Raw genomic sequence first — 25,401 nt, forward strand, 5'->3', positions numbered from 1 at the left:
GTGGGTAAAATGAGGACCTGGATTGTGGGGGCAATAGGCTGGTTCTGTTAAAAAGTGCTATTGCTAACATGTTGTAAGCCGCCCTGAGTCTAAGGAGAAGGGCGGAATAAAAAATTGAATAAATAAATAAATAAATGTCACCGGGGGGGGGGGGGATTATATGTCAGGGTTTTAGAGATTTGGTAAGTGGCCAAAAAAAGGTTGGGAATCACTGACTTATGTCCTTCAAATCTGAATCATTGTACAAAAGGGGCAAACTTACACTGAAATGTTATTACGGATTCAGGGTTTCCAAGGTTCATCAATTGAATCTGTAACATAATATTTTTTAGATGTTTCACTAACATCTTGATTGAATTAAAATCTTACATGTTGATCATTTGTTTTTCAGTTACCTACCAATGTAATGTAGTTTTTATTTCATTTTCTATTATACACCAACAAATTGCTTAGTTATTATATAGACATTTTAACGTTTTCTATGAAAGTTATTTGAGGACTGTTAAAGCACCTTTGTGGGAATAATTGCATGCTTAAAAGGTCAACATTAAATCCCTTTCTCCAATCCTGAAGCTATTTGCATACACATTTTATTTCCAGGAATCTTTGGGGGTTGAAGAAAGGCCAAATTCTGTAATGAAAATTATGAATGGCAATCTTGATACAATATCAAGTGTTTCAGATCAGTACTACAAAGAGGTAGGGATTTTACGTCTTTATTTCAAGTTTAAGCTTGCCTATTAGAAAAATAGGTAAAGTAAAAATGGGTAAAATAGACCTGCAACATTGAATTGAACTGGGTAATTATAAATGTTTAGCTCTGAATTTCCTGGATAAAAATCTGTTTCATACTTAATTAATAAGCATATATTTTCCATCTTTACTGTAAGGTTTATCAGACTAGAATAGCACAGCACAGAACAGAATTCTTTATTGGCCAAGTGTGATTTGACACACAAGGAATTTGTCTTTGGTGCATAAGCTGTCAGTGTACATAAAAGCTATAATTGATAAAACGTGATCATAATAATCATAAAAATACATTCATCATAAATCCTAAGATACAACACTTAGTCATAGGGTACTAAATAAGCAATCAACAAAAATCATAGTAGGAATTTAAATAAAACAATATAAATCATAAAGATACAAGCAACAAAGCTATAGTCATAAGGAGATAGATAATAGGAAAGATAATAGTAATAAACCTTATTAAATAGTTTGACAATGTTGTGGGAATTAGTTGTTTAACAGAGTGATGGCATGGAGGGAAAATGTCCTTGTGTCTTGTTCTGCTGTGCAGAGCCGTATAGCATCATTTTGAGAGTACAAATTGAAACAATTTATGTCAGGAAGTGAGAGGTGTCTAGATATTTTCATAGCCCTCTTTTTGACTTGTGCAGTATGTAGGTCCTCAGTGGAAGGAAGGTTGGTCGTAATTGTTTTTTCTTGTTTTTTCTAAATATCTGTGACCTTTATGTGCCCTTGCAGATTATTATTTTATTTTATTTTATTATTTATTATTTATAATTCAGTTGAAACCCATCCTTGACCCATTTTTCTGCCCTAGCAGTGTGTATGTATGTAAGTGTGAGATACGTGGAAACATTATGTCTGTATGTAGTGGATCTGTTGGCTTGGAATCCACACTACGAGCCTCTTCAATATGACTTGGGCAAGCATCTTCCCTACCACACTAAGAAGAGAGATGCCATGGTAGTTGTTACAGTCGCTCCGTCACCTTTGTTCTTATATAGTGTGATGATATTTGCATCCTTCATGTCCTACGGTATTCCACCTTCCTTCCAACAGAGACAGAAGATTGCATGCAGTTCTCTGAAGAGGATCTCTTTGCAGCACTTCAAAACTTCGGCAGGGATATTATCTTTCCCAGGTGCCTTGCCTGAGGCGAGGGAGTCCAGAGCTGTCTTTAGTTCCTGTAAGGAATCACTGTCAAGCTCTTCCAAGACAGGCAGGCACTCAATGCTGTTCAAAGCCTTGTCAGTTATCACATTTTCTCTAGAATATAACTCAGAGTAGTGCTGCACCCAGCCTGCGTTCGGTCCTAGATAACCTCACCTGTAGCAGACTTCGAAGGGACAGATTTCTTCTGTGTTGGTCCTAAAGCCTGCCATCATACATCCCCTTGATGTTACCTGTGTCAGCTGCTATCTGGATCTGAGAGCAAAGCTGCAACCAATAGTAATTGACACATCTGATGGCGGCCAGTTGGACTTTGCTACGAGCAGTTCACAGAGCCTGTAGATTGCGTACACTGGAACAGTCTTTATATGCAATAAGTGCTCTTCTTTTTTCATTTATGGCTGGTATCAGCTCCTTTGAGTGGGCTTCAAACCATTTCGCTGCCTTCTTACTAAATACTGATCTTATTAAATACTGACAGGTCAGTGTTATTGACAGCATTCTTGAAATATTCCCATCTTTCGGGTGTGCTTGCTTCAGCCGGGCCTGGAAGCGTTTCCTCTAATGCATGTGCCAATTCCTCCACTTTGCCCTGGTTGCAGGTCTTGCTGATGTCGATTCGTGGTCTTCCTTCTTGGAGTGATGCAATCTCTTTGTTTGCAGTTTTATTCTGCTGCACACCAAGGAGTGGTCTGTTTCACAGTCAGCACCCTGATAGCTACGTGCGATTGTAATACTGGGAAGATTAGAACACCTGGTTAGTATCAAGTCGAGCTGGTGCCAGTTCCTCGAACTTGGATGACTCCAAGAGATTCTGCGTTGAGGCTTTGTTTTGAAGAGTGTATTGCTAACACATAAACCATAGTAGCAGCAAAACTCCAGCAGGCGTTGGCCATTTTCATTCATCTTCCCAATGCAAACTGACCTAAACAGGTAGGCCAAGAACTATAATCAGCTCCAACTCTGGCATTAGAATCTCCAAGGATAAACAGTGATTCTTTCTCAGGGACTTTCTTGATAGTGGTGACCAGATCATCGTAAAATTAATCTTTATATTCTACTGTCGAGGATAAAGTTGGTGAATATGCACTAATAAGAGTGACTGGTCCTGCTAGCAAGAGGAGCTGTAAGGACAGAATCCTTTTGCTTCCTACAGCAGGTGGAGCGTGTTTTTGACTGTAAAGCCCACCCCATGTTCCCTAGTCTCATTTGATGGTTTTCCTTATCAGAAGAATGAGAAGTTTCTCTCCTTAACAGATATTGAGAAGTTTCTCTCCTTAACAGATACTGAGTCCAAGAGCCTTGTCTCTTGAAGGGCAACAATGTCCATTTGCAGTCTGCTCAAATTTCTCTCCTTAACAGATAATGAGAAGTTTCTCTCCTTAACAGATACTGAGTCTGAGAACCTTGTCTCTTGAAGGGCAACAATGTCCATTTGCAGTCTGCTCAGCTCCATATCGATAACAGCAGTATTGCGTACGTCATCTGTTTCTTGTAGATTGTCAGAGAAATTGCGGGTCATTGTCTGAACATTCCAAGTGCCCAACTTTGGGGCTAAAGTTTTCTTACAGTTTTTTCACAGTTCAAAGTTATCAGTCTTCTTGTCATTATGCCAGTGAGACATATTGACATCTCCCACCATTGAAAGCATCCCCTGGCATCACGCTCTATGCCAATCAAGGAAAGACTTATTATAACCAATGACTGCTGCTTTCTGTGTTGTTTCAGTGCTGTATAAAAAGCTGGTATGTCCTCTCCCGAGCATGATGCCTGGGTAGGTTAAGTATAGAGGATAGATTGTTACCCAAGCAGCAGATCCCCTCTGTCCACATCGCTTGGCATACTTACTCTAGAATAAATACTATTGAGTTCAATGCCTTCATGGAGGCTCTTTAGTTTTTCATGGAATCCTGATATCTACTTCACTTATGATCTTCTTACACATCTTCTGGTGCATGGTAGTTTATCCCTTCTCTAATCATTTCTTTTCTTTATTTTCAGCAGAAACTACCACCTCCACCTTTCACTGTCTCTGTTAAGCTTAGGGAATGTAATAGAAGAGGAATAGAATAGAATAGAATAGAATATAGAATTTTATTTTATTTTATTTTCCAAGTGTGAATGGACACACAAGGAATTTGTCTTGGTGCACAAGGTCTCAGTGTACTTATCTCATCTATGCAAGTATTTATAGTCTGTTACTTTTCCATTTATTATTATTATATTTTTTGCATAGAGATTAAATATCTTGAAACATTTTACTATTTCTTGAGCGTTTATTTGATAAGAATAACGTAAAATGCTATTTTTACAAAATATAAAGGTTTGCTTTGCATATAACGGAGTAACAATTTTAGATATATTCCTCATTCTTTGTTATATGATTAAGAGCCACAATTTCAATAAATATATATATTTGCTTTTATACTAGTTAACAAGAATACTAGAAAGAGAAGAACACCTCAACAATGCTACAGAAGGTTCCTTGAAGAAGAGTAAAGAATTGGCTAAATTTGTCACTACATTACAGACAACTATTAAAGGTAATATGGTGATTGGCTTGGGGCTTATACTTTTGGATTAGGAATATGGTTGAGTAGGAAGTAGATATTTATAAATAAAAATCTATTGTTTCTGCATTTGTATAAAGTGATATTTAAAATTCTTTTTTCTTCCCAAATCATTTTTTTTCTTTCTCTACCAAGTGCTTGTGGAAATGGCAACTACTCTTAACACAACAATAGGTAGTGAATTCCCACAATCAAATAAAACACTTCAGACATTGCAAGATGATAGTCCCATGATGTTGGACATAATGCGTGGAAGAGATTTCCAGCAGATGCATCAAGATAGTATACGTGAATTAAAGTAAGTCTTTTTCTGGCTTGCTGCAATGTTCATAATTAATATTTAAGACAAGTGAAGAAAAATGTATCTGACCTTTATGATAATGAATTGCTAAATGTAATTTCTACAATGCTTAATGTATTAAATCAAATTAAAAGCTTAATGTCATAAAACAACAGGAGATTTTCACTAAAATTAGAATGCTTAATTTTTTAAAGGCGTAACATGATTCATTGATTTTCATATGTGCTTTAAATTTAGCTCTAATTTCCAGTTCCAGGAATTATATGGTCTATTGTACATAACTCATACCTCATGCAGATAAATTGTTTCAAGCTGTCTTTAGAGTAAATTGCTTTAGAATGTGTTAGATGTAAAGGGTAAAATTTCTCTTATTTGGATATATATCAAAGATATTTAAATGAAACCCACAGACAAGATTTCACTTGTGATAAAATCAAAAACTGTTTTAATGTAATTTTGTATGGTTTAGACAAAATATTAAAATGTGAGTTTGTAAAAAAAAAACAACAAAGAAAATAATGAAACCTGATTTAATGTATAAAATAATTTTGTGAAATACAGTAATACCTCGTCTTACGAACTTAATTGGTTCCCGGAGGAGGTTCGTAAGGCGAAAAATTGTTTCCCATAGGAAACAATGTAAAATCAATTAATGCATGCAAGCAAAAAAAAAAAAAATCGCAAAAATGGCACTCCACTGGGCGCCGCCGCCCGGCTGTCACCTTTTGAAACAGCAGGGCGCTTCTCAGCATTCTCCCGAATGCAAAACCTGGAAATTTGGCAAAAGTTCGGGTTCGGGAGGCCGCTGAGAAGCCCCACCACCCAGCTGTCACCTTGCCAGAAGAGCCGCGGAGCTGTCGGCCGGTCGGGAGGCTCAAACGGAGGTGGGGAATCCCAATACGAAATTCAACGGGTGGAGCTTTGGCGTCATGAAGACGTCCTTCCTGGCCGGTTGAAACGACTCCAGGAAGGACGTCTCCGTGACGTCAAAGCTCCGCCCATGGAGTTCCCTATTGGGATTCCCCACTTCCGTTTGAGCCTCCCAACTGGCCGACAGCTCCGCGGCTCTTTTGGCAAGGTGACAGCCAGGCGGCGGGGCTTCTCGGTGGCCTCCCAAACGCCGAACCCGAACTTTTGCCGAACTTCTGGGTTCGGCGTTCGGGCGGCGGGTTCGTAAGGCGAAAAAAGTTCGTAAGAAGAGGCAACATTTTTCAGAACCCCAGATTCGTATCTTGAAAAGTTCGTATGATGAGGGGTTCGTATCACGAGGTACTACTGTATATATAAAAGAATTCAGAAATATTCTTTAAGTTATACTCAAGAAGATGCTATCCAAGAAGCAGTTTCTTGATTTCCATCGAGAGTCCTGATACTTTTCCACTATTTTTTTTTCCTCTTGAGACAATGGCAAGAATAAATGTTAAGTGAATTGACCACTTTATCAGATAAGTTTAACTATTTGGGATATGAAGGCACAAAATGTCTTATGGAGATTCTGAAGAAGTCTCTTGGATGAAAAGCAAAACATCTTCAAGGAACAAAGAAAGTCCAGGTGTCTTTTGAAAAAAACCCTTTTAGAATGCACTTCATGTTCATAGTTTTTTTAATCTCCTTTCCTTTAAATATTTTGAGAATAACATCTTGTGATATTCAAACACAGGTCATACTTTAGTGCATCCAAATAAGCCAAGATTAAATGCAAGTTTCCATTTTACATCATAAGCATTAGCCTGTAATCATAGGATAATGATTTTATAGTAAGTGGCTACAAACAATATAAGTAAAAAACAAAGCCAAATTTCTCATTAACTACATGAGACAGATCTTAATTTTCTCTAAAATGGTTTTTACTTTCAAGAGGATTACATAACTTTTTGTTTATTTTCTATATTTATTAGAGGTGCAGAAAAATTGCTGACACAAATCCAGAGAGAATATTGGAGACCACAGCAGAAAATTAAGGACTTTCAAAAAGCAGCAAAACGTACCTTATCTGATCATAGCACCAAACATCAAGAAGCTCAAAATGTTGTGAACACAGCAAACAGTAACACTGAAGAGGCTAGACGTCTCCTTGTTCCTATTAATAACAACCTCCATGAGTTCAATGTAAGAAGACACATGACATATTTCATGTGATTTTATAGTAAATTTGTCTGAGTGTGTAAAATAGTCTTTAGAGAAAATAATTGGCTAATATTAGGTGTATATTACACTTAACATTTGCATCCCTTTAAGCATAAAGGGATTTTAGGCAAGCTACACTTACTCTCTAATAGCTGATATAAAGTGCTAATTTTCAACAACACTCCACGGCCTGCACTGGCTGCCGATCAGTTTCCGGTCACAATTCAAAGTGTTGGTTATGACCTATAAAGCCCTACATGGTATCGGACCAGAATACCTCCGTGACCGTCTTCTGCCGCATGAATCCCAGCGGCCAATTAAGCCCCACAGAGTTGGCCTTCTCTGGGTCCCGTTGACTAAGCAATGTCGTCTGGCGGGGCCCCGGGGACCACGTCTCTGTGGTGGCCCCAGCCCTCTGGAACCAACTCCCCCCGGAGATCAGAACTGCCCCCACTCTCCTTGCCTTTCTTAAGTTGTTGAAAACTCACCTTTGCTGCTAGGCATGGGGAAATTGATACCTCCCCTAACTACTGTTTTATGTATGGTTTAATTGGGCTGTGTGATTATTTTATTAATAAGGGTTTTTAAATTGTGTTTTTAGATATTGGATTTGTACATTGTTTTATTGTTGTGAGCCGCCCCGAGTTCTCGGAGAGGGGTGGCATACAAATCTAATTAATTAATTAATTAATAATAATAATAATAATAATAATAATAATAATAATAATATCCAATATTGTATTCAGAATAAAAAGCTGAATGTTAAAGAAGATGAGGAGCTCTCTGTTACTCTAATAAATGAAGGAAAAATCCAAACAACTGCTGCTGCCGCCTTTGCGAAGGATATATTTAATTCTACAACTGTAAGTCACTGAACGCTTAAAATCCTAATTTATACACAGTTAATTAGCCATAATATAATATTAACTGATTTTGAATGTTTAGGATCTAGAAATCCACCAGGAGGAATTGATGTTATGGAGTAGTAAATTAAGACAACATGTGGATGACCTGGTTATGCAGATGTCTACTCGAGGCGCTCTTGAACTTGTCTATAAGACAGAAGATCATGCTGCTGAGTTAGAAAAAAATGTTCATGCATTAGACAGGTAAGAATGTCAATAGACTATGCTTTACTTAAATAGATCCCAGACAGTCCGTAGTGCCTAAAATGTTTGTCTACTAGAAATGGCTTTCTGTGTCAAAGATTATTAGACACAAAATATTACATAGGAAATATAAAGTTTCCAGTCTAAATTGTGGAATTCAATCCTTTCATTCTAACCAGAAATCAATTATGGATTCTGCACATGTAATATTTTAAGGACATGGATTCTATATGTATCTGATTCATGAAGTTTTGACAAGTGCTTCAAACGGATGGTCACAATTTCCTTCTTCAGCAATTGTAACCAAACCATTGTACTGATACTGCAGCTCTTCTGAGTTTACATATTCCTTTTATATTAAACGCTAACATACTTAATTACTACAGATAAATAGGCAAAGTATTACTGGAACTGAAATGCATAAGCTGTTTCATCTGGAATGTAATATAATTATTCAGGAAAATAAACTTTCATATTGTGACAGAACGCTGGAATTAATGACTGCATTAGGAATGAAAGGCAATGTATTTTTCAATATGCAATTTATATTCTATATTTTTAAAGGAATACAGTGCTATTTTTTTTTCAGGTGCATGTTGTTGTAAACCACTGAATCAATTAGTGAGATGGCCATTGTAGGAATTTAATCAATAAAATAAATGAACTTACAAATATAAAGCTTAAAATAGGTTCTAATAAAATCTGATAAGTATTTTAATAGGTTTAAATTCTATGCAAACAATATAATTTTCATCTTATATTGCAGTGGCCTTTTTAATGTTAGGAATGTGACTGTGAATGTGACAAATTCTGTCCATGTGTATTCTACTATCAAAACTCTAGTTGAAAGTGCAGAAAACCTGGCAAATGATGTCACTAAGATTATCTATGAACCAATACATGTGGTGAGTGCATAATAAGTCTGGGTAAGATCAATGCATTTATACATTCTTCACTATTGATATTTAAAATTAAAAACGTATATAAATGAATGAAGGAATGAATGAATGGTAGAGGTGTTTTGGAACATCTGGGAGTGAAACCCTTCATCTCTTTAAAGGGTTATATCTTTCTAGGTAAACCTGAAAAAAATGATCTGGAGTTGCCTCAATAAAATGCCTGTATCTCTAATGCAACTCTTTAAAGCAGCTGTGTCTTGACTATGTATAGCTTGTACCCCACAATACCAGATTTTTAAAAATCCTACACATGAATTTGTTTCATTTCTCAAATAAATGAAAAGCTTTGGAATGTTCTAATGGATGACCACAATGCCCAGATTTTCTTTCTAATTATGAAATTATAGAATGGGATGGAAAGAATTCTTTATTGACCAAGTGTGATTGGACTCATAGGTAATTTGTCATTGGTAATGACAAATAACAACATATGTAACTTTTACAAAAATAAGCACCACTATATACAATGGAAGTAGCTTCTGACTTGTTCAAAAGCCTGTTCATCAGTCATATTTTTTCTTTGTTGAAAGCTTTGTATTGGAATCTATAAAAACTCAATATTTTTCTGAAATTCTGAAAACATAATGAAAGCAAGGAATTATAAGTATCTCCCTACTTGTACAACTTTTTCCTTTTAAGAAATTCAATCTATTGAAAAGAATTGGAAAGTTTAATTGTTTTAGGCAGACCTAATCTTGGTGATGTGACACCTGGCTAATCCTTGGCATAATCTTTTTTTCCTACTGTGCACATGGGTTAAAGGGCGAGACCTTTCTTAAGGTGAGAGTTCACAGAAATCCAAATAATTATACACAATGTAAGCATTTGGTACAACCTCTGAATCTCTGGGAACAAGACCAACTCACAGCAGCAGCTATGGAATGTGTTGATGAAAGTCAACAATATCTGTATAGGGCCATTTTAGCGAAACATTTTTGTAAGCATTCATGAGCTTCACAGCACTCTATTCCTAATATTGTTGCGTGTTATGTAAGTGAATATATGTTTTTATGGTTTTCTGTCTAATGTCTCATAGTAATAAATCTGATGTGTCTGATCGTATTGGAAGCTTAAGCTAAAAATGATAGAAATGAGGTTATTTTATAGCCACATAACATATAACAGGGTTTCCCCAAAATTATCTTATGCTTGAATCATGTCATATTAATATTGCTTTTTCCTATAAATAATGTTTTCTTGTTGTGTGGTTGTTTTAAGCAAAGAAGGCCCTTTAACACTACGGGGGGAAATGTTCTTCGGCTTGGCTCTACAACCGTAACAGATGCAAAACATCTTCATAAGAAGTATGATGGTAGGTTTTATTACATATAAGTTGAAATCCGAGGTGGGTTCCTTCCAGTTCAGATCAGTTCACCCGAACCAGTAGCAACCTGATATTGATATCATGATGGAACTGGTTTGGTCCGTGCCGGTCCATGGATGCCGCCATTTTTTTGGGGGGGGGGGGGTTAATGGGTGGTGGTGGAATTTCCCCCCAATTTTTTTCTTCTGAACATGTGCAGAAGCGGAGTTTCCAACATTACGCATGCATCTCTATCTTGTTTTGGGGGGAGGCATTGAGCATGCATGGCCACACAGTGTGGGAAGAAGCAAACCAGCAGCAAGATAAGTTAGAACCCATCCCTGGTTGAGGTATTCATTTTTTTTCTCTCAGCAATGAAACTTGCAGGGGCATATTAGATTTTTTATCATCACAAGATTCTTGTGCTAATAAAATCAAGGTGTTTACTCCACCTGAGATCTTTGTTGTAAATATTGGTTGCTGTATGTTATGATGAGAAATTTTGTATTAAAGAACCTATAAACTTGGGCCACTTATAAATTATCCTCCTAGAAGTAATAAAACAGCCAGCTATTTGGTGCAGGCTGCAATTTTGTTTTAGTGCATTTTATGTGTGATCCCTGGCAACATTTGCCTTTGTGATTAGTTTAACCTATATAAAGGCATCTGCTAAATAAGCATCTTTTTGGCATATAGGGTACAGATTATATAAGGCACAATTCAGTGCTTTTAGTTTCTTACAAAAGATAATCTACTGCTTTGGATTTACAATTGTTTTTCTCTGTAGGACTCAGGTCAGGGTTAAATGAAATTAACATAAAAGTGGAAAGACTTAAAGCAAAAGCCAGTGGAATTGCTAAAAGGTTTAATGATTCCCTACTTCAGCTGACTGCATTGCCCAGAGGTAAGGGAAGTTCATCTTGATAACAATGTCCTTCATTCTAGAAAGCAAATTTGTTTAACTTCATCACATCAGGAAAATCTGATCTTCTTGTGCCAGATTATTTATTTATTTATTTATTTATTTATTCATTCATTCATTCATTCATTCATTCATTCATTCATTCTTTCATTCATTCATTCATTCATTCATTCATTCATTCATTCATTCATTCATTCATTCGGCCTGTATGTAAGAGGACAATATATGGTTGCTGTTTTCAGCATATTCTTATTCATTTAAAACAAAAAAGAAAAACAAAATGAATAAGAAATAATTTGTCTTATATTGCTATGCATTGTGCTAAGCAACGCTACATTGGCTGGATTTCTGCCCATTAAAGCTCTGAAACCTAGCCATGCTGAAACAGGATTGTAGATTTGAATGGTATTTCATTGGTCTTTCCACGACCAATAAACCATAATTTAACACTGCATGTATAAGTAATAACCAGTTATATTAAGCTTCATAGTAGCATTTTTTTGCATTAAAAATCAGATTAAATGTTATTCATTTCATTTTCCAAGTAAAAATACTACTTTTACTTTTGCATTGTAATAGACATCATCTAGACATCATCTGGAGAAAAAATATAATTTTTATATGAATATATTAATATATATAACTATGTATAATTTTAGTTTTCCACATTAACTCTGGTTTTGATGGTCAATTCTTTAAGAAAAAACCCCAAATGAATTCAGAACACTATGAAATATGGAATAAAAAGGTTGTTGAGATAATTAGAATCGCTTTATGCCCAAAGTACAAAAGCAAATGAACTGATTACAGATTCACAAGCTTCCTAATTCCAGACCTTGATAGTAATATAGCAGAGTTTGATTGTTCTTGTGTTCATTTAATTGTAAGCCAGACAGTTTATGTGCTAGGGAACAGTCATGTGGAAAGCCTTTATTTCAATGTATATGAATCTTAATAGTCCCACCATAAAATAGGGCATTAATGACTAAAGGAAGCAGGGAGGCATATGCTTAGATGTTGTGATACTGCATCCAGAGGATTTTTATGCTGACATTACTTGTTCAGTTGCAAACATAAGATAATACTGCATTTATCAGAGTAAGGTACATTTTAAATTTTATGCAATTAAAATAAATATGAGATTCTGAGCTCCGATCTTCTACACTAGGTTTATTTTGTTTTGAGGGTGATGGTAGTGAAGTTTCAAAGATTGGGTCTTATACTCCAGTGGTCTCCAACCTTGGCAACCTTAAGACTTGTGGACTTCAACTCCCAGAATTCTTAAGCCAGCTTTGCTGACGAACTGGAGGAGAGAACAGGAGACCAGTGTTCTACCCTTTGCAAGCAGGATGATAGATAATCAAATTTATGTTGATCATCTGTTTCAGATATTAATAGAAATATTTCGGCAATAAAAAGGCTGGCTCTTTCTGCTAATTTGACTGCCCTTAACAGTATAAGTCATACTGATGGTTTTAGCGAGAAGCTGTGGAATTCTTCATCTGCATTGTCTAAAGTTAATGATACATTACAGAAAACAAATGAACTTATAATTGCCTCAACAAATGCTGGTAAGTTTGTTGCTTTTCCTTTTTTTACATTTTTAAAATTTTATTTCACATCTTTGCATCACAAATATACAATTTCATTTTCTCAATATTAATACAATACTTTTTATGTATTTTCTATTTCATTAAAATTATTATTATTATTATTATTATTATTATTATTATTATTATTATTATTATTAACCTCAAGACTGCTTTTTTGCCATCCCTTACTCCCAATGATACATAGAAAAGGAATAAAAATTTTTCTTTAAATAAAATAAAGATGATACATCACTACAAAATGTATGGGACACTTGTAAAGTCTGCTTTTCCAAACTTCCGGGCAGGCTGTTTTTTGCACTCTAGGGCTTCAGGAAGATTCCCTGAAGCTTTTGGAGTGCAAAAAACAGCACAATAGACAAACTAGAAGTCCATTTTTCCAAATTTCCAGTTTGACTGTTGGACCATTTTTCAAACTTCGGGGAAACTTATCTGAAACTTCCGGAGGATGAAACGACCTTCCCCAAGGCCAAAATTAGCTGGCCAATGTGCTGACATAGGGCAACGCCTTGCATGCAATCCGATATAGCTCCACATGTCACCGGTGGCACATGTGCCATAAGTTTGCCATCGCATATTAGGGGTTTAACAATGACTTATTTAGGAAAACAAAAGAGACAGAAACAGAGTAAATTGGAGGAGGAGTTCAAAAAATTAGAAACAGAATTACAAGGAAATCCACGAGATAAAATAATTAAAAGAAAAATGGACTTACAAAGACAGAAAATAAATATAATAGAAAATAGATGAATTAGTTTATAAAATAAAATCAATGAAACAAAACTTTTTTAAAAATGCGAATAAACCAGGCCACTGGTTGACTTATAAAATGAAGAAAGAAAAAGAACATAATAATAATAATAACAATAATAATAATAATAATAATAATAATTTATTAGATTTGTATATATTATCAAAATAAAGAAAAGAAGAAAACATTGTAAAATTATTATAAAATTAAACAAGAAGAAGTAGAAGATGAAAAGATAAAACAATATTTGGAAAGACCTGAAATACCAAAAATACAGGAGAAATTTTTTAAAATAACTAGAATAGAAAATAATAATGATGGAAGTGATAGAAAGAATTAAAAGGCAGAAGAATGGGAAAACACAGGACCAACCGATTTCTATCAGAACTAAAACCTTACAGGAAGTATTAAGTAAAACATTATTGGAAGTATTTAATGATTTAAGGTTAAAGGCTAAAATACCAAACAAATAGACAGAGGCGTATATAATCCTTATACCGAATGAAGAGATAGATCTTCAAGAAATAAAGAACTATAGATTGATTTCTTTACTGAATGCTGATTATAAAATTATTGCATCAATAATGCCAGAAAGACTGAAGAGATTATTGAATGATTTCATCACGTAGACCAAACCAAATTTTTATCAAAAAGACAAATAATAGACATTAATGCAACAATTTTAAATACACTGAATATTAGAAAGCACATCCAGAGAAACAAATGACATTATTGTTTTTAGACACACAGGAGGCCTTTGATAATGTGAAATGGGAATTTATGATAATGCCACTACAAATGATGGATTTGGGGGAAAAGTTTATAAACGTAGTTAAAACTATATACAGTATACCCTATTTGCCTCAAGATAAGACACCCACTGATAATACGATAATAAACAATGATATCTTGGACAAGAAACTTTGATTTTACAGTTTAATTAGGTAAATGGCAACAGCTATGGGGAAAAATTATAAATTAACAATGGCAACAGCATATAAAGAAAATTTATACAAAACGTTTTTATAGATGGCACATGTCACCGGAGAAAATAGCAAAAGTGTTTAAGGATAAATCAACAAAAAATGTAATTAAATTCGAGGATATGTGGTGGACGTGCAAATAAGGAAGACATTTTTGGACTAAAATACAAATGTGGTGAGAAAAAATGTTAAAATGTAAAATAGAATTAAAACCAGAAACATTCCCATTGGATATCTCACCAGAAAAATACAGTAAGGAAGAAACTTATTTGATAGCATGTATCGTAACGGCAGCAAGAATAGTATTTGCACAAAATTGGAAAGCAGCAAATACACCTGAAGAAGGACAAATAATAATAAAAAAATTAGACTGCTCAGAAATGAATACATTAACACTTAAACTAAAAGATAAAGAGGAATCATTGCATTACAAGATATGAGGAAGATTTTATGAATGGTTGGAAAAATGTGAATGAATAGAAGGGAAATAAGAATGAAAGAGAAACCCAGATCATACTTGAAATGGAAGAGGGGAGTGGAAGGAAAATATAGAAAAAGTATACTAGACAAATATACAGTATATTAAAATAGAATATATCAATAAGTAAAAAAATGTGGAAGAAATAGAAAAGGTGTTAAATAAATAATGAATTGAGATTGCTGGAAAACAGATCTATTAAAATAAAAACTACAACAATAGAAAGAGGAAGACTAAGAGGAAAGAAGAAAGGGAAAGGAGAAGAGGTTAAGGAGGGGAAAAGAGGATAGGAAAGAAGGGAAGAGGAGAGCAGTAGGAGAGGAAAGAGCTGTAGAGAAGGACTGAAGGGAGGGAAAAGAAAGTAAGAATAGAGCGAGGAGAAGAGGGAGAAAGGTTATAGATTTGCTGCTTGACTGCTTACTAAAAATGTTACTGCATGCAAAAGTGGGATTAATTTTTAATCCAAAGAATTCTTTATCCTATTCACATTGAAAGCAGTTTGTACTAGTATACTTTGATTTGGTGATGAGATTTGCTCTCTTTTTTGATTGAAAGTTGGCATGTTTAGGCTAACAAGGCTGAATGAAAAATCATTAAAAAAATTAAATGTACTTACATTTTTTTTGTATGTATATTCATTATTTATTTGCAGTTTAAAACACAAATAAACAATTAGCAGAATTGCCCTAAAACTCTTTTTTTCCCCACTTTTGTTTTGGCAGCAGCATCAGCTGAAAAAAAAGTGAATGAAGTTGAAATCCAGGCTGGTCTGTTATATGGAAGATTGAAACCTCTGAAAATACTGGAGGAGAATTTAAGCAGAAACATCTCTGAAATTAAAGAGCTCATAAACCAGGCTCGCAAACAGGCAGCTTCTGTAAGCATCTAAACTTTCTTGTGTATTACAGAAAAGAAACTGCTATTTTGTTTCAGGATAAATCATAAATAGCTCCAGCATTGTAATAAACTATAACTGACAAAGTACATATGTTCTTTAATGTAAAGTGCATACCCTAAATCAGTGATTTTCAACCTTTTTTGAGCCACGGCACATTTTTTATATTTACAAAACCCTGGGGCACATTGAGTTGGGGGGGGTGGGGGCTAAAAAAAGTTTGGACCAATTTTTTTCTCTCTTCCTCCCTTTCACTCTATTTCTCTCTCCCTCTTTCTTTCTCTCTTCCTTCCTTCTTCTCTTTTTTGCTCTCTTTCTCCCTCCCTCCCTCCATGTCTTTCTCTCTCCCACCTTCCCTCCCTCTCTTTCTCTTTCTTTCTCTCTCTCTCTTGCTCTCTCCCTTGCTTTCTTTCTCTCTCTTCTTTTTCTCTCTCTTTCTTTTTCTCTCTCTTGTTTTCTTTTTCTCTCTCTTGTTTTCTTTTTCACTCTTGCTATCTTTCTTTCTCTCTCTCTCTCTTGCTTTCTCTCTTGCTTTCTCTCTCTCTCTCTCTCTCTCTTGCTTTCTCTCTTGTTTTCTTTCTCTCTCTTGCTTTCTCTCTCTCTCTCTCTCTCTTGTTTTCTTTCTCTCTCTGAGCTTCGCGGCACACCTGACCATGTCTCACGGCACACTGGTTGAAAAACACTGCCCTAAGTAGTTGTATCTACCATCACTATGGTAGATAGTGAAGGAGGGAAGGACTTGTACTTTTCTTTAAGTAAAATTAAACTTCCATGGCTCCCTATGATCTTTCAGTTTCAAAAATGCAGTTTCAAAGAGAACAGGTGCATGCAATGTATGAGACTACTACAAACTACAGATTCTGTTGTTGAAGCTCTCCATGGCCTTCCTGCATATCTATTTTCATCCCAGGAGATTTTTTGTTTCTTTCTAAAAAAGAAATTTTTAGAAATTTTTAAAAAATGTAGCTCAGGTTTGACATAGGAGGTCCTTGGAACTCTCTGAATTTGGTAGTTTTTTGCAGACATTTCATTATCCAAACTGGGTAACATCATCAGTGCTAAATGACAACTAACAGTGATGATGTTTCTTAGTTTGGGTAATGAAACATCTGCAAGAAAACAACCAAGTTCAGAGAGCACTAAGGACCTTTTATCACTCCATTCTGCATAGTGCTGTCTTCAACTATTCAAAAATTCTCATTCCCTCCTAAAACTATCACTTTAGGGATTACCAGTATTGGGTTGCTACTAGTACAGGTAAGGATGCCGTACCTGTAGCAAAAATTGAGGTGCATGTGCAGCTTTGCTTACGTTGCGGGCGTGTGGCTGTGTCCCAGCAAGATTTTGTTTCTGTACATGCACAGAAGCAAAAAAATCATTGAAAACTCATGTGCGTGCATGTCCCCTTGCAAGATTTTGCTTCCTGCGCATGTGCAGAAGCAAAATCTGTCTGGGATGCGCGCATATGCCCACAGCAGAAGCAAAATTGCGTGCGCAGTGCATCGGTAGCAGTGGAATCAGGAATCCGCCCCTGGGGATTACCTAATCTATCTGTTCCAGTCTTTTCTCAGAGGCCATTCTTTGCATATGGGTTTTTCTTCAGTCATCTAATTCCCACATCTTAGGGAACATAAGTCCCAAATCAAGTACCACTAACCAAGGTTCTGAAAACACATGCATTCTTTCCCACTATCTACTATTTCCTCAATATGTTTTGCATTGTAGGATGTCCTATCAGCAACATATAAAAATACCATTCATGATTTTGGTGAAATATAAAGACATAAAGAAAGATTTTATTGTACATGTTGCTGATGCAGCAAAAAACGCAGAATAAATTAGGGAAAGATTTTTGGGAAAGATACATGAAGACAGATCACTTTTATTAATAAATTACTTTTACAGTGATGCATAAAGATCATCTACAAGAAATCCATAGCACATGAACCTGTACAGTGGTGTGATTTTGTCTTGTATTACTCGTTTACAAGTAAGAATAGTAAAAATGCAATAGAATTGGGTTTTTAGTCCTTTTTTTTTCCAGACACTGGTTTGTTGATTATACAAAATGAATGTGAATAAGCTTTTTAAAAACATCTTTTCAAGATATAATTTTGACAAGTTGTTGCTATTTTCCTTGTATTTATCAATTATTAATAAATAACGCTAAAAAAAAAAGAAAGATGCTGCCTCCCATTGGTGTATTTTATTTTTTATATAAATGTATATGCTGCCCATCTCACTGACTCTACATCTGATTAGCAACAGTGCTTAGATTTATATACTGCGTCACAGTGTTTTACAACTCTCTAAGCAGTTTACAGTCAGTGTATTGATTATGTCAAGTATTTTATTCATTAATGTAAGTAATATTTCTATGATATCCACTATGTGTCTCTATATGTATATATATGGGTGTAAACTGTACCTGCATTATATAAGGTTTTTGTTTTTCCTTTTGTCAGATTAAAGTTGCAGTATCTGTGGAAAAAGACTGTATTCGGGCCTACCAACCCCAGATATTACCTAGTAACTACAATACATTAACATTAAATGTTAAAACAATGGAACCTGACAATCTTTTGTTCTATCTGGGTACCAATGGTAAAGTAAGTAAAGGATTTTATATCTTGATTCTTCTATAGCAGCAGTTCTCAGTCTGGGGTTTTTGACCCCTTTGGGGGTGAATGACCCTTTCATAGGGTCACCTAAGACCATTGGAAAACACATATTTCTATCCGTCGTCAGGCAGGTCCACCCATATTCAAATAGACTACTGCAAAAAAACTCAAAATCTGTACCATAGGAACTTATTAGCATGCGAGGAAGCTGAATTTCCAGCACTGCACATGCTTCGCCATCTTGTTTTTAGCTTTTTTGTGAATTTTTTTAAAAAACATCGGCACTGTGCATTTATATGTGCACAAAGCGCAGGTATGCTGATAAGGTGCAGCCAGGTAGTGCAGGAGGAAGCGAACTAGCAGTGAGGTAAGTTAGAATCCACCCCTGAATTTCCTAATAATTTTATTATTTTATAGTTGGCGGTTACAACAACATGAAGAACTGTATTAAAGGGTCGCGCATTAGGAAGATTGAGAACCACTATGGGCTAGGTACTTTACTATTGGTCCTGAGTTACATTGGCTTTCTAATGAATTATATTATCTGACATCTATATCAGTGTTTCCCAACCTTGGCTACTTGAAGATATCTGGACTTCAACTCCCAGAATTTCCCAGCCAGCATTTGCTGGCTGGGGAATTCTGGGAGTTGAAGTCCAGATATCTTCAAGTGGCCAAGGTTGGGAAACACTGATCTATATAACAAATAAGTTGTATTTTAGTGGATATAAAGAGGTTTTTTGTACATGTTTATGAATATAGTGGCAACTTTAATATTTATTAGTATATGAGTTAATGAAATAATGTTGCATAATATTTGGAGTTATTATGAAATGCACATGAGATTGCACATTTCAAGTATTTCAAACTTCAGTGGGTCAGTAATAAATATTACCTTAAATTTAGTATCCTGAATATTCAAACATTAATGATCAGAAAATACAGTTCTTAAAACTGGATGTGAAATTTGGACTAATTTTCATGAGGGCAGAAGCATGGCTAAATGACAAGATTTTATACAAACCATAATTCACTACATCTAAAGATACTTTGTTGCTTTTATATGAAGTAAAGTCTGATGGTCAATTAAAGTCTATAAATAAGGTAATGAAACCTTATTTCCTCGAACCTTTATAGGTTGCTGTCAAAATGAAAAAAATAAATCCAATAGTAAATTACTTAGATTTCAAAAAACAATTTTTTTTAGAATATTTTAGCATCACAATTGCTCCCAATCAGTTTGTTTGTTTGTTTGTTTATTTATTTATTTATTTGACTATATGCCACCCAATCCCTCCAGACACAGTTAATTGTAATTAGTACAGTTAATTTGAATTAATTTTTATGGTAGTTTATAGTTATGCAATGCTAATTTGTTCTTTAATTAACATGATTTGTACTTTATAGTAGACTTAGAGCTATGGTATGTTGATTTAAATGATTCTGTGGTTAATTAAGCCTATTTAATTTTATGTAGTCTTTACATTTTTAAAATGTTTTTTTTCTTGAATGTTTCATTTACAAGCAAAATGCCGAACAGTCCCTCACTTTATTTTAAGTTCTTAAAATTGAGTTGGAAAAGTTTAGCATACTTTGTGTATACTACTGACTTCTAATAAGAGTCTTATCAGCATTAATATCACCTTACATTGTTTTTTCTCTGGGTTTCCAATGTCTTTTTTGTGGCTGGCTAGTTTCAAGTGTATAGTATATCTCATGTTTAAGTTGCTGTATTTGAGATGGCCCACTTCACAGCCGTATGTGAAATAATAAATTTCCTTCACAAGACCAGAAAGGTAAAGTAAAAATTAAAATGATTGTGATTATAGTTTCTCTTATGGAATCCTAACGATTAAGGTTGTTTTTAAAAACTTTAGAACACTTAGACATGTTGGTTCTTTAATATCCACAATTTTTTTCTTAGATTGATTTCATGGCAGTGGAGATGAGACGTGGTAAAGTGGCGTTTTTGTGGGATTTGGGGTCTGGATCAACAAGACTGGAATATCCTGATTTATCTATTAACAACAACAAGTGGCATAGAATACATGCTACAAGGTAAAGTACTATGAATGTGATACTATCTATGTAGGACATTGATATCTAGAAAAGGTAGGCTGTGTTGGAAATAAACAGCTTTTAGCATTTTTAGAATAATAGTTTAATTTATCTGATAAAGATATTTATCATAAGATGATATAAAACATAAGTACAGTGATACCTCATCTTACAAACGCATCATCATACAAACTTTTTGAGATACAAACCCGGGGTTTAAGATTTTTTTGCTTCTTCTTACAAACTATTTTCCCCTTACAAACCCAGTGCTGCCGCTTCGCTGGCAACGGAAATCCGGAGGTGGGGTTTCCCAGTGAGGGGAGCCTCAGCGAAATCGCAGCATCGCAAAAACACAGAGGTGATGCTGCGATTTCACTGAAGCTCCCTTCGCTGGGAAACCCCACCTCCAGACTTCCGTTGTCAGTGAAGCGCTTGTTTTTGCGATGCTGGGATTCCCCTGCAGCATCGCAAAAACACAAAAGTCCGGATGTGGGGTTTCCCATGGAGAGGAGCCTCAGGGGAATCCCAAGAGCACAAAAACAGGCGCTTCGGCTGGCAAAGGGGGTGAATGTTGGGCTTGCACGCATTAATCGCTTTTCCATTGATTCCTATGGGAAACATTGTTTTGTCTTACAAACTTTTCACCTTAAGAACCACGTCCCGGAACCTATTAAGTTTGTAAGACAAGGTATCACTGTAGATACAAACCAGAGATAAATAGGTACTATCGGTTTTATAATTCCAACAGCTAGTTAATACCAAATTTTGCAGCACATTCAACAATTTTAAATGTTGAATGTGGTGCCATAAGTCTTTATAAACATTAAAGCCTTTGTAAACATTTACTTTAAACATAAAGTAAACATCCTGCCTTTTAAAACCCATCTTCATTTTCCCAAATGTAAAGGAGACCTGGATTCTTAATCATTGTCAGATATAGAAACTCACTGGGCCAATTTCCCTTTCTCAGCCCAAGAGTCCTCAGTAAAGAGTTACACTAGAAGCAGAGAGTCTGACATTGTAGCCCACCTCAACCAAAGAAACTCACTTAAATGGCCTTTGAAACATATGTAGCTTAATGCAATTTATTGCAACTTTATTAGCTGAAAAACATCACTGTGTCACCAAAGCTGTGTCAGTTCTATGAGATAGACCAGACTAAGCAGCATTCAGTGTGCAAACCTAAAGTTACTTGTATTAGAACAGCTATGGTATCCTCTTGGAATTAAAAGGGAGAGGGGATGCTGTTTGAGGTGTTTTTGTGAATCATCAGTTTTTAGCTGAAGCTGAAGCCTCATTTATCCCAACAGGTTTTTTTCCCCGTCCTTTTCAACCATCCTGCAATTTCACTATATCTTATCCATAGTTAACAGATTAACAAAGTTGGAAGGGACCTTGCATCTAGTCCAACCTTCTGCCCAAGCAGGAGACCTTACATCTGCCTCTACGTAGGATTGAATTCACAACTGATTGTGAGGCAAGAGCTCTATCTCTAGGATACAGCAGCTGGGTGATAAGTTATACATATAACTCAAACAAACTGTAAACCCCAAAGTAGAAGAGTTTTCATACCAAAGTGTTGGTTATGACCTATAAAGCCCTTCATGGCACCGGGCCAGGTTATCTCCGGGACTGCCTTCTGCCGCACGAATCCCAGCGACCAATTAGGTCCCACAGAGTGGGCCTTCTCCGGGTCCTGTCAACTAAACAATGTCGTTTGGCGGGACCCAGGAGAAGAGCCTTCTCTGTGGCGGCCCCGGCCCTCTGGAACCAACTCCCCCCAGAGATTAGAATAGCCCCACCCTTCTTGCCTTTCGCAAGCTTCTTAAAACCCACCTCTGTCGTCAGGCATGGGGGAATTAAGATATTCTTTCCCCCTAGGCTTCTACAATTTATGTATGGTACGTTTGCATGTATGATTGGTTTTAAAATAAGGGTTTTTAGCTTCTTTAGTATTGGATTGTTGCATGTTGTTTTTACCACTGTTGTTAGCCGCCCCTAGTCTACGGAGAGGGGCGGCATACAAATCCAATGAAATGAAATGTATGGTAAAGGATCTGTAATTTTTTTTTAGAAAAGGAGGGAATCTGCATAAATAAACTGAATTTAGTAAATACACTAATTTTTTCTATTGGGTTAAGAAGCTGTTGGGCTAGTCCCACAATACTCTCATCCACAAAAGCTTTTTGAACAGCCTTGGACCAGTTTCTCACTGTCAGTCCAATATATTAAGTTTTTGGTAAAAGGAAGAGGATGAGGAAGTAGGTACATTGCCTGGAGCTCCATAATATAGGATGGGATATAAATAAAATCAATAAATAATAACTTCTAAATGATAAGGTAATCAGAACAGTTGCAATTAACTAATATTTATATAGTCAATGGCAACTGTTCTGATTACCTTATCATGTATAAATATTTGCATTTTTGGGTAACACCAGTTAACAGATTTAACTATTTTATTTCCTTCATTATTCTTCTACTTAGGTTTGGGAAAACAGGCACTCTGAGTGTGGAGGAGACTAGTTCTCCTCAGAAGCCCATCAAAAAAAGTGCAACATCCCCAGGAACAGCTACTGTGCTAGATGTAAATCCGTCAACTCTAATGTTCATTGGTGGACTTGGAGGACAAATCAAGGTGAAAGTTTGACTCTAATATACTGTGATAGTTCAGTTGTCAAATATTGAAGATTATTTCCTCTTCGCTGTGATGAACCTGTAAGAGCTGTCAAGTATTCAGAAATGAAAAGAAAGACATCTATATGATGGTTGCTCGTTTTTGTAAATCTGAGTGCTTTAAAAAAATGCCAGTAGCTATAATTTTAATGTGAGAAACTTCACCATCTTTGTGGAACCGGGTTGAGGACAAATTCATAAAACTAATTTCAAAAGTCAAGTTCATCTCTTTTGGACATATGACACATAGTTGCACACACATACACAAAGGAACAGAGTTTGCAATATGTGCTGCAATACTGACAAAAGCTGGTAGCTCCTAAGGATACCACTTGAGAGAAGTGAAAGTTATTACATATAGGGAGATTAATGATGTTAGTCAATACTAAATTGATTTGAATTAAATACCGTTGTCTCATTTTTGCGGTGCAGACTATGATATGCTACTCAAATGCAGTAGAGTTCCCTATTGGAGCTCAGATACATACGGTAGCATATATGTTTAACATATATGTTATGTATATGTATCTACATATACTGCTCAAAATAAATAAAGGGAACATTCAAATAACACATCCTAGATCTGAATGAATGGAATATTCTCATTGAATACTTTGTTGTGTACAAAATTGAATGTGCACTTGATTGTCAATCAGTGTTGCTTCCTAAGGGGACAGTTTGATTTCAGAGAAGTTTGCTATACTTGGAGTTATATTGTGTTGTTTAAGTGTTCCCTTTATTTTTTTGAGTAGTGTACATACTTATACAGAGAGAGAAAGAGAGAGAGAGAGAATAAATCAAACTTTTTTCACTTACCTTTATAAAGCCCATATAACACCAACACTCCACATGACTACCGATTAGTCTCCGGTCACAATTCAATTTATAGGTGATCACCTATAAAGCCCTACATAGCTTAGGGACAGAGTATTTACGGGACTGTCTCCTACCACATACCTCCCAGAGACCACTAAGATCTCACAGAGTCGGCCTTCTCCGGGTCCCGTCAAATAAGCAATGTAGGTTGGTGGGACCGCGGGGGAAAGCCTTATCTGTATCTGACCCAGCTCTATGGAACTCCCACCCCCAATATTCGTACTTCTCCCATTCTACTGGCCTTCCGAAAGGACGTCAAGACCTGACTTTGCTGGCAGGCCTGGAAACATCTGGCACAGCCAAGTCATGTTTGATGGCTATGTATGTTATTTGATAGATTGGATTTATGGGCTTTATAATGAGCATTTATAGTTTTAGCATATGGGTTTTATAATTGAGTTTTTTATTGTTTATTTTTGATATTTGATTTCTTTTTATTTTGTATTATATTTGTATTGTTGCAAGCCGCCCTGAGTCCTACGGGATTGGGCGGCATAGAAGTCGAATGAATGAATGAATGAATGAATGAATAATAAACTGTGTACCTGAAAGAATTTCAAATAGCCAAAGCTTATTTTATTTACTGTAAATGTGTTATGTATTCTATAGAAATCACCATCAATTAAAGTAACACATTTCAAAGGATGCATTGGAGAGACATTCCTGAATGGCAGATCAGTGGGACTTTGGAATTTTATGGAAAGAGAAGGCAAGTGCACTGGATGCTTTGGAAGGTAAGAACTGGAAAGTATATGTTGATATCCATTTAATTTATTTTATGTATCGTCATCTCAGTCAATAGATAAAGCAATTTAAATAGGGGTCTAGGGTTTGAAAAGTATGCCTATGGCTACAGGGATAGTTTGACAAAATTGAACGGGTCCAAAGACGGGCTACAAGAATGGTGGAAGGTCTTAAGCATAAAACGTATCAGGAAAGACTTAATGAACTCAATCTGTATAGTCTGGAGAACAGAAGGAAAAGGGGGGACATGATCGAAACATTTAAATATGTCAAAGGGTTAAATAAGGTTCAGGAGGGAAGTGTTTTTAATAGGAAAGTGAACACAAGAACAAGGAGACACAATCTGAAGTTAGTTGGGGGAAAGATCAAAAGCAACATGAGAAAATATTATTTTACTGAAAGAGTAGTAGATCCTTGGAACAAACTTCCAGCAGACGTGGTTGGTAAATCCACAGTAACTGAATTTAAACATGCCTGGGATAAACATAGATCCAT

At 35.7% G+C, this 25,401-nt stretch overlaps 1 protein-coding gene across 1 annotated transcript in view; it reads left to right on the plus strand.

Moving 5' to 3' along the window:
* The window catches only part of LAMA1 (laminin subunit alpha 1), a 123,349-nt gene that overhangs the window by 72,560 nt on the left and 25,388 nt on the right, over positions 1-25,401 (plus strand). The window contains exons 34-48 of the mRNA XM_070747567.1: positions 601-699; positions 4,355-4,466; positions 4,629-4,791; positions 6,693-6,903; positions 7,668-7,784; positions 7,867-8,030; positions 8,797-8,935; positions 10,208-10,301; positions 11,080-11,196; positions 12,603-12,785; positions 15,759-15,913; positions 18,397-18,540; positions 20,477-20,610; positions 23,098-23,248; positions 24,772-24,896. Coding sequence (XP_070603668.1) covers positions 601-699; positions 4,355-4,466; positions 4,629-4,791; positions 6,693-6,903; positions 7,668-7,784; positions 7,867-8,030; positions 8,797-8,935; positions 10,208-10,301; positions 11,080-11,196; positions 12,603-12,785; positions 15,759-15,913; positions 18,397-18,540; positions 20,477-20,610; positions 23,098-23,248; positions 24,772-24,896 — 2,108 coding nt within the window. The remainder of the gene's footprint in view (positions 1-600; positions 700-4,354; positions 4,467-4,628; positions 4,792-6,692; positions 6,904-7,667; positions 7,785-7,866; positions 8,031-8,796; positions 8,936-10,207; positions 10,302-11,079; positions 11,197-12,602; positions 12,786-15,758; positions 15,914-18,396; positions 18,541-20,476; positions 20,611-23,097; positions 23,249-24,771; positions 24,897-25,401) is intronic.

The sequence above is a fragment of the Erythrolamprus reginae genome, chromosome 3 (genome assembly GCF_031021105.1).
Source record: "Erythrolamprus reginae isolate rEryReg1 chromosome 3, rEryReg1.hap1, whole genome shotgun sequence".
Classification (NCBI taxonomy): Eukaryota; Metazoa; Chordata; class Lepidosauria; order Squamata; family Dipsadidae; genus Erythrolamprus; species Erythrolamprus reginae.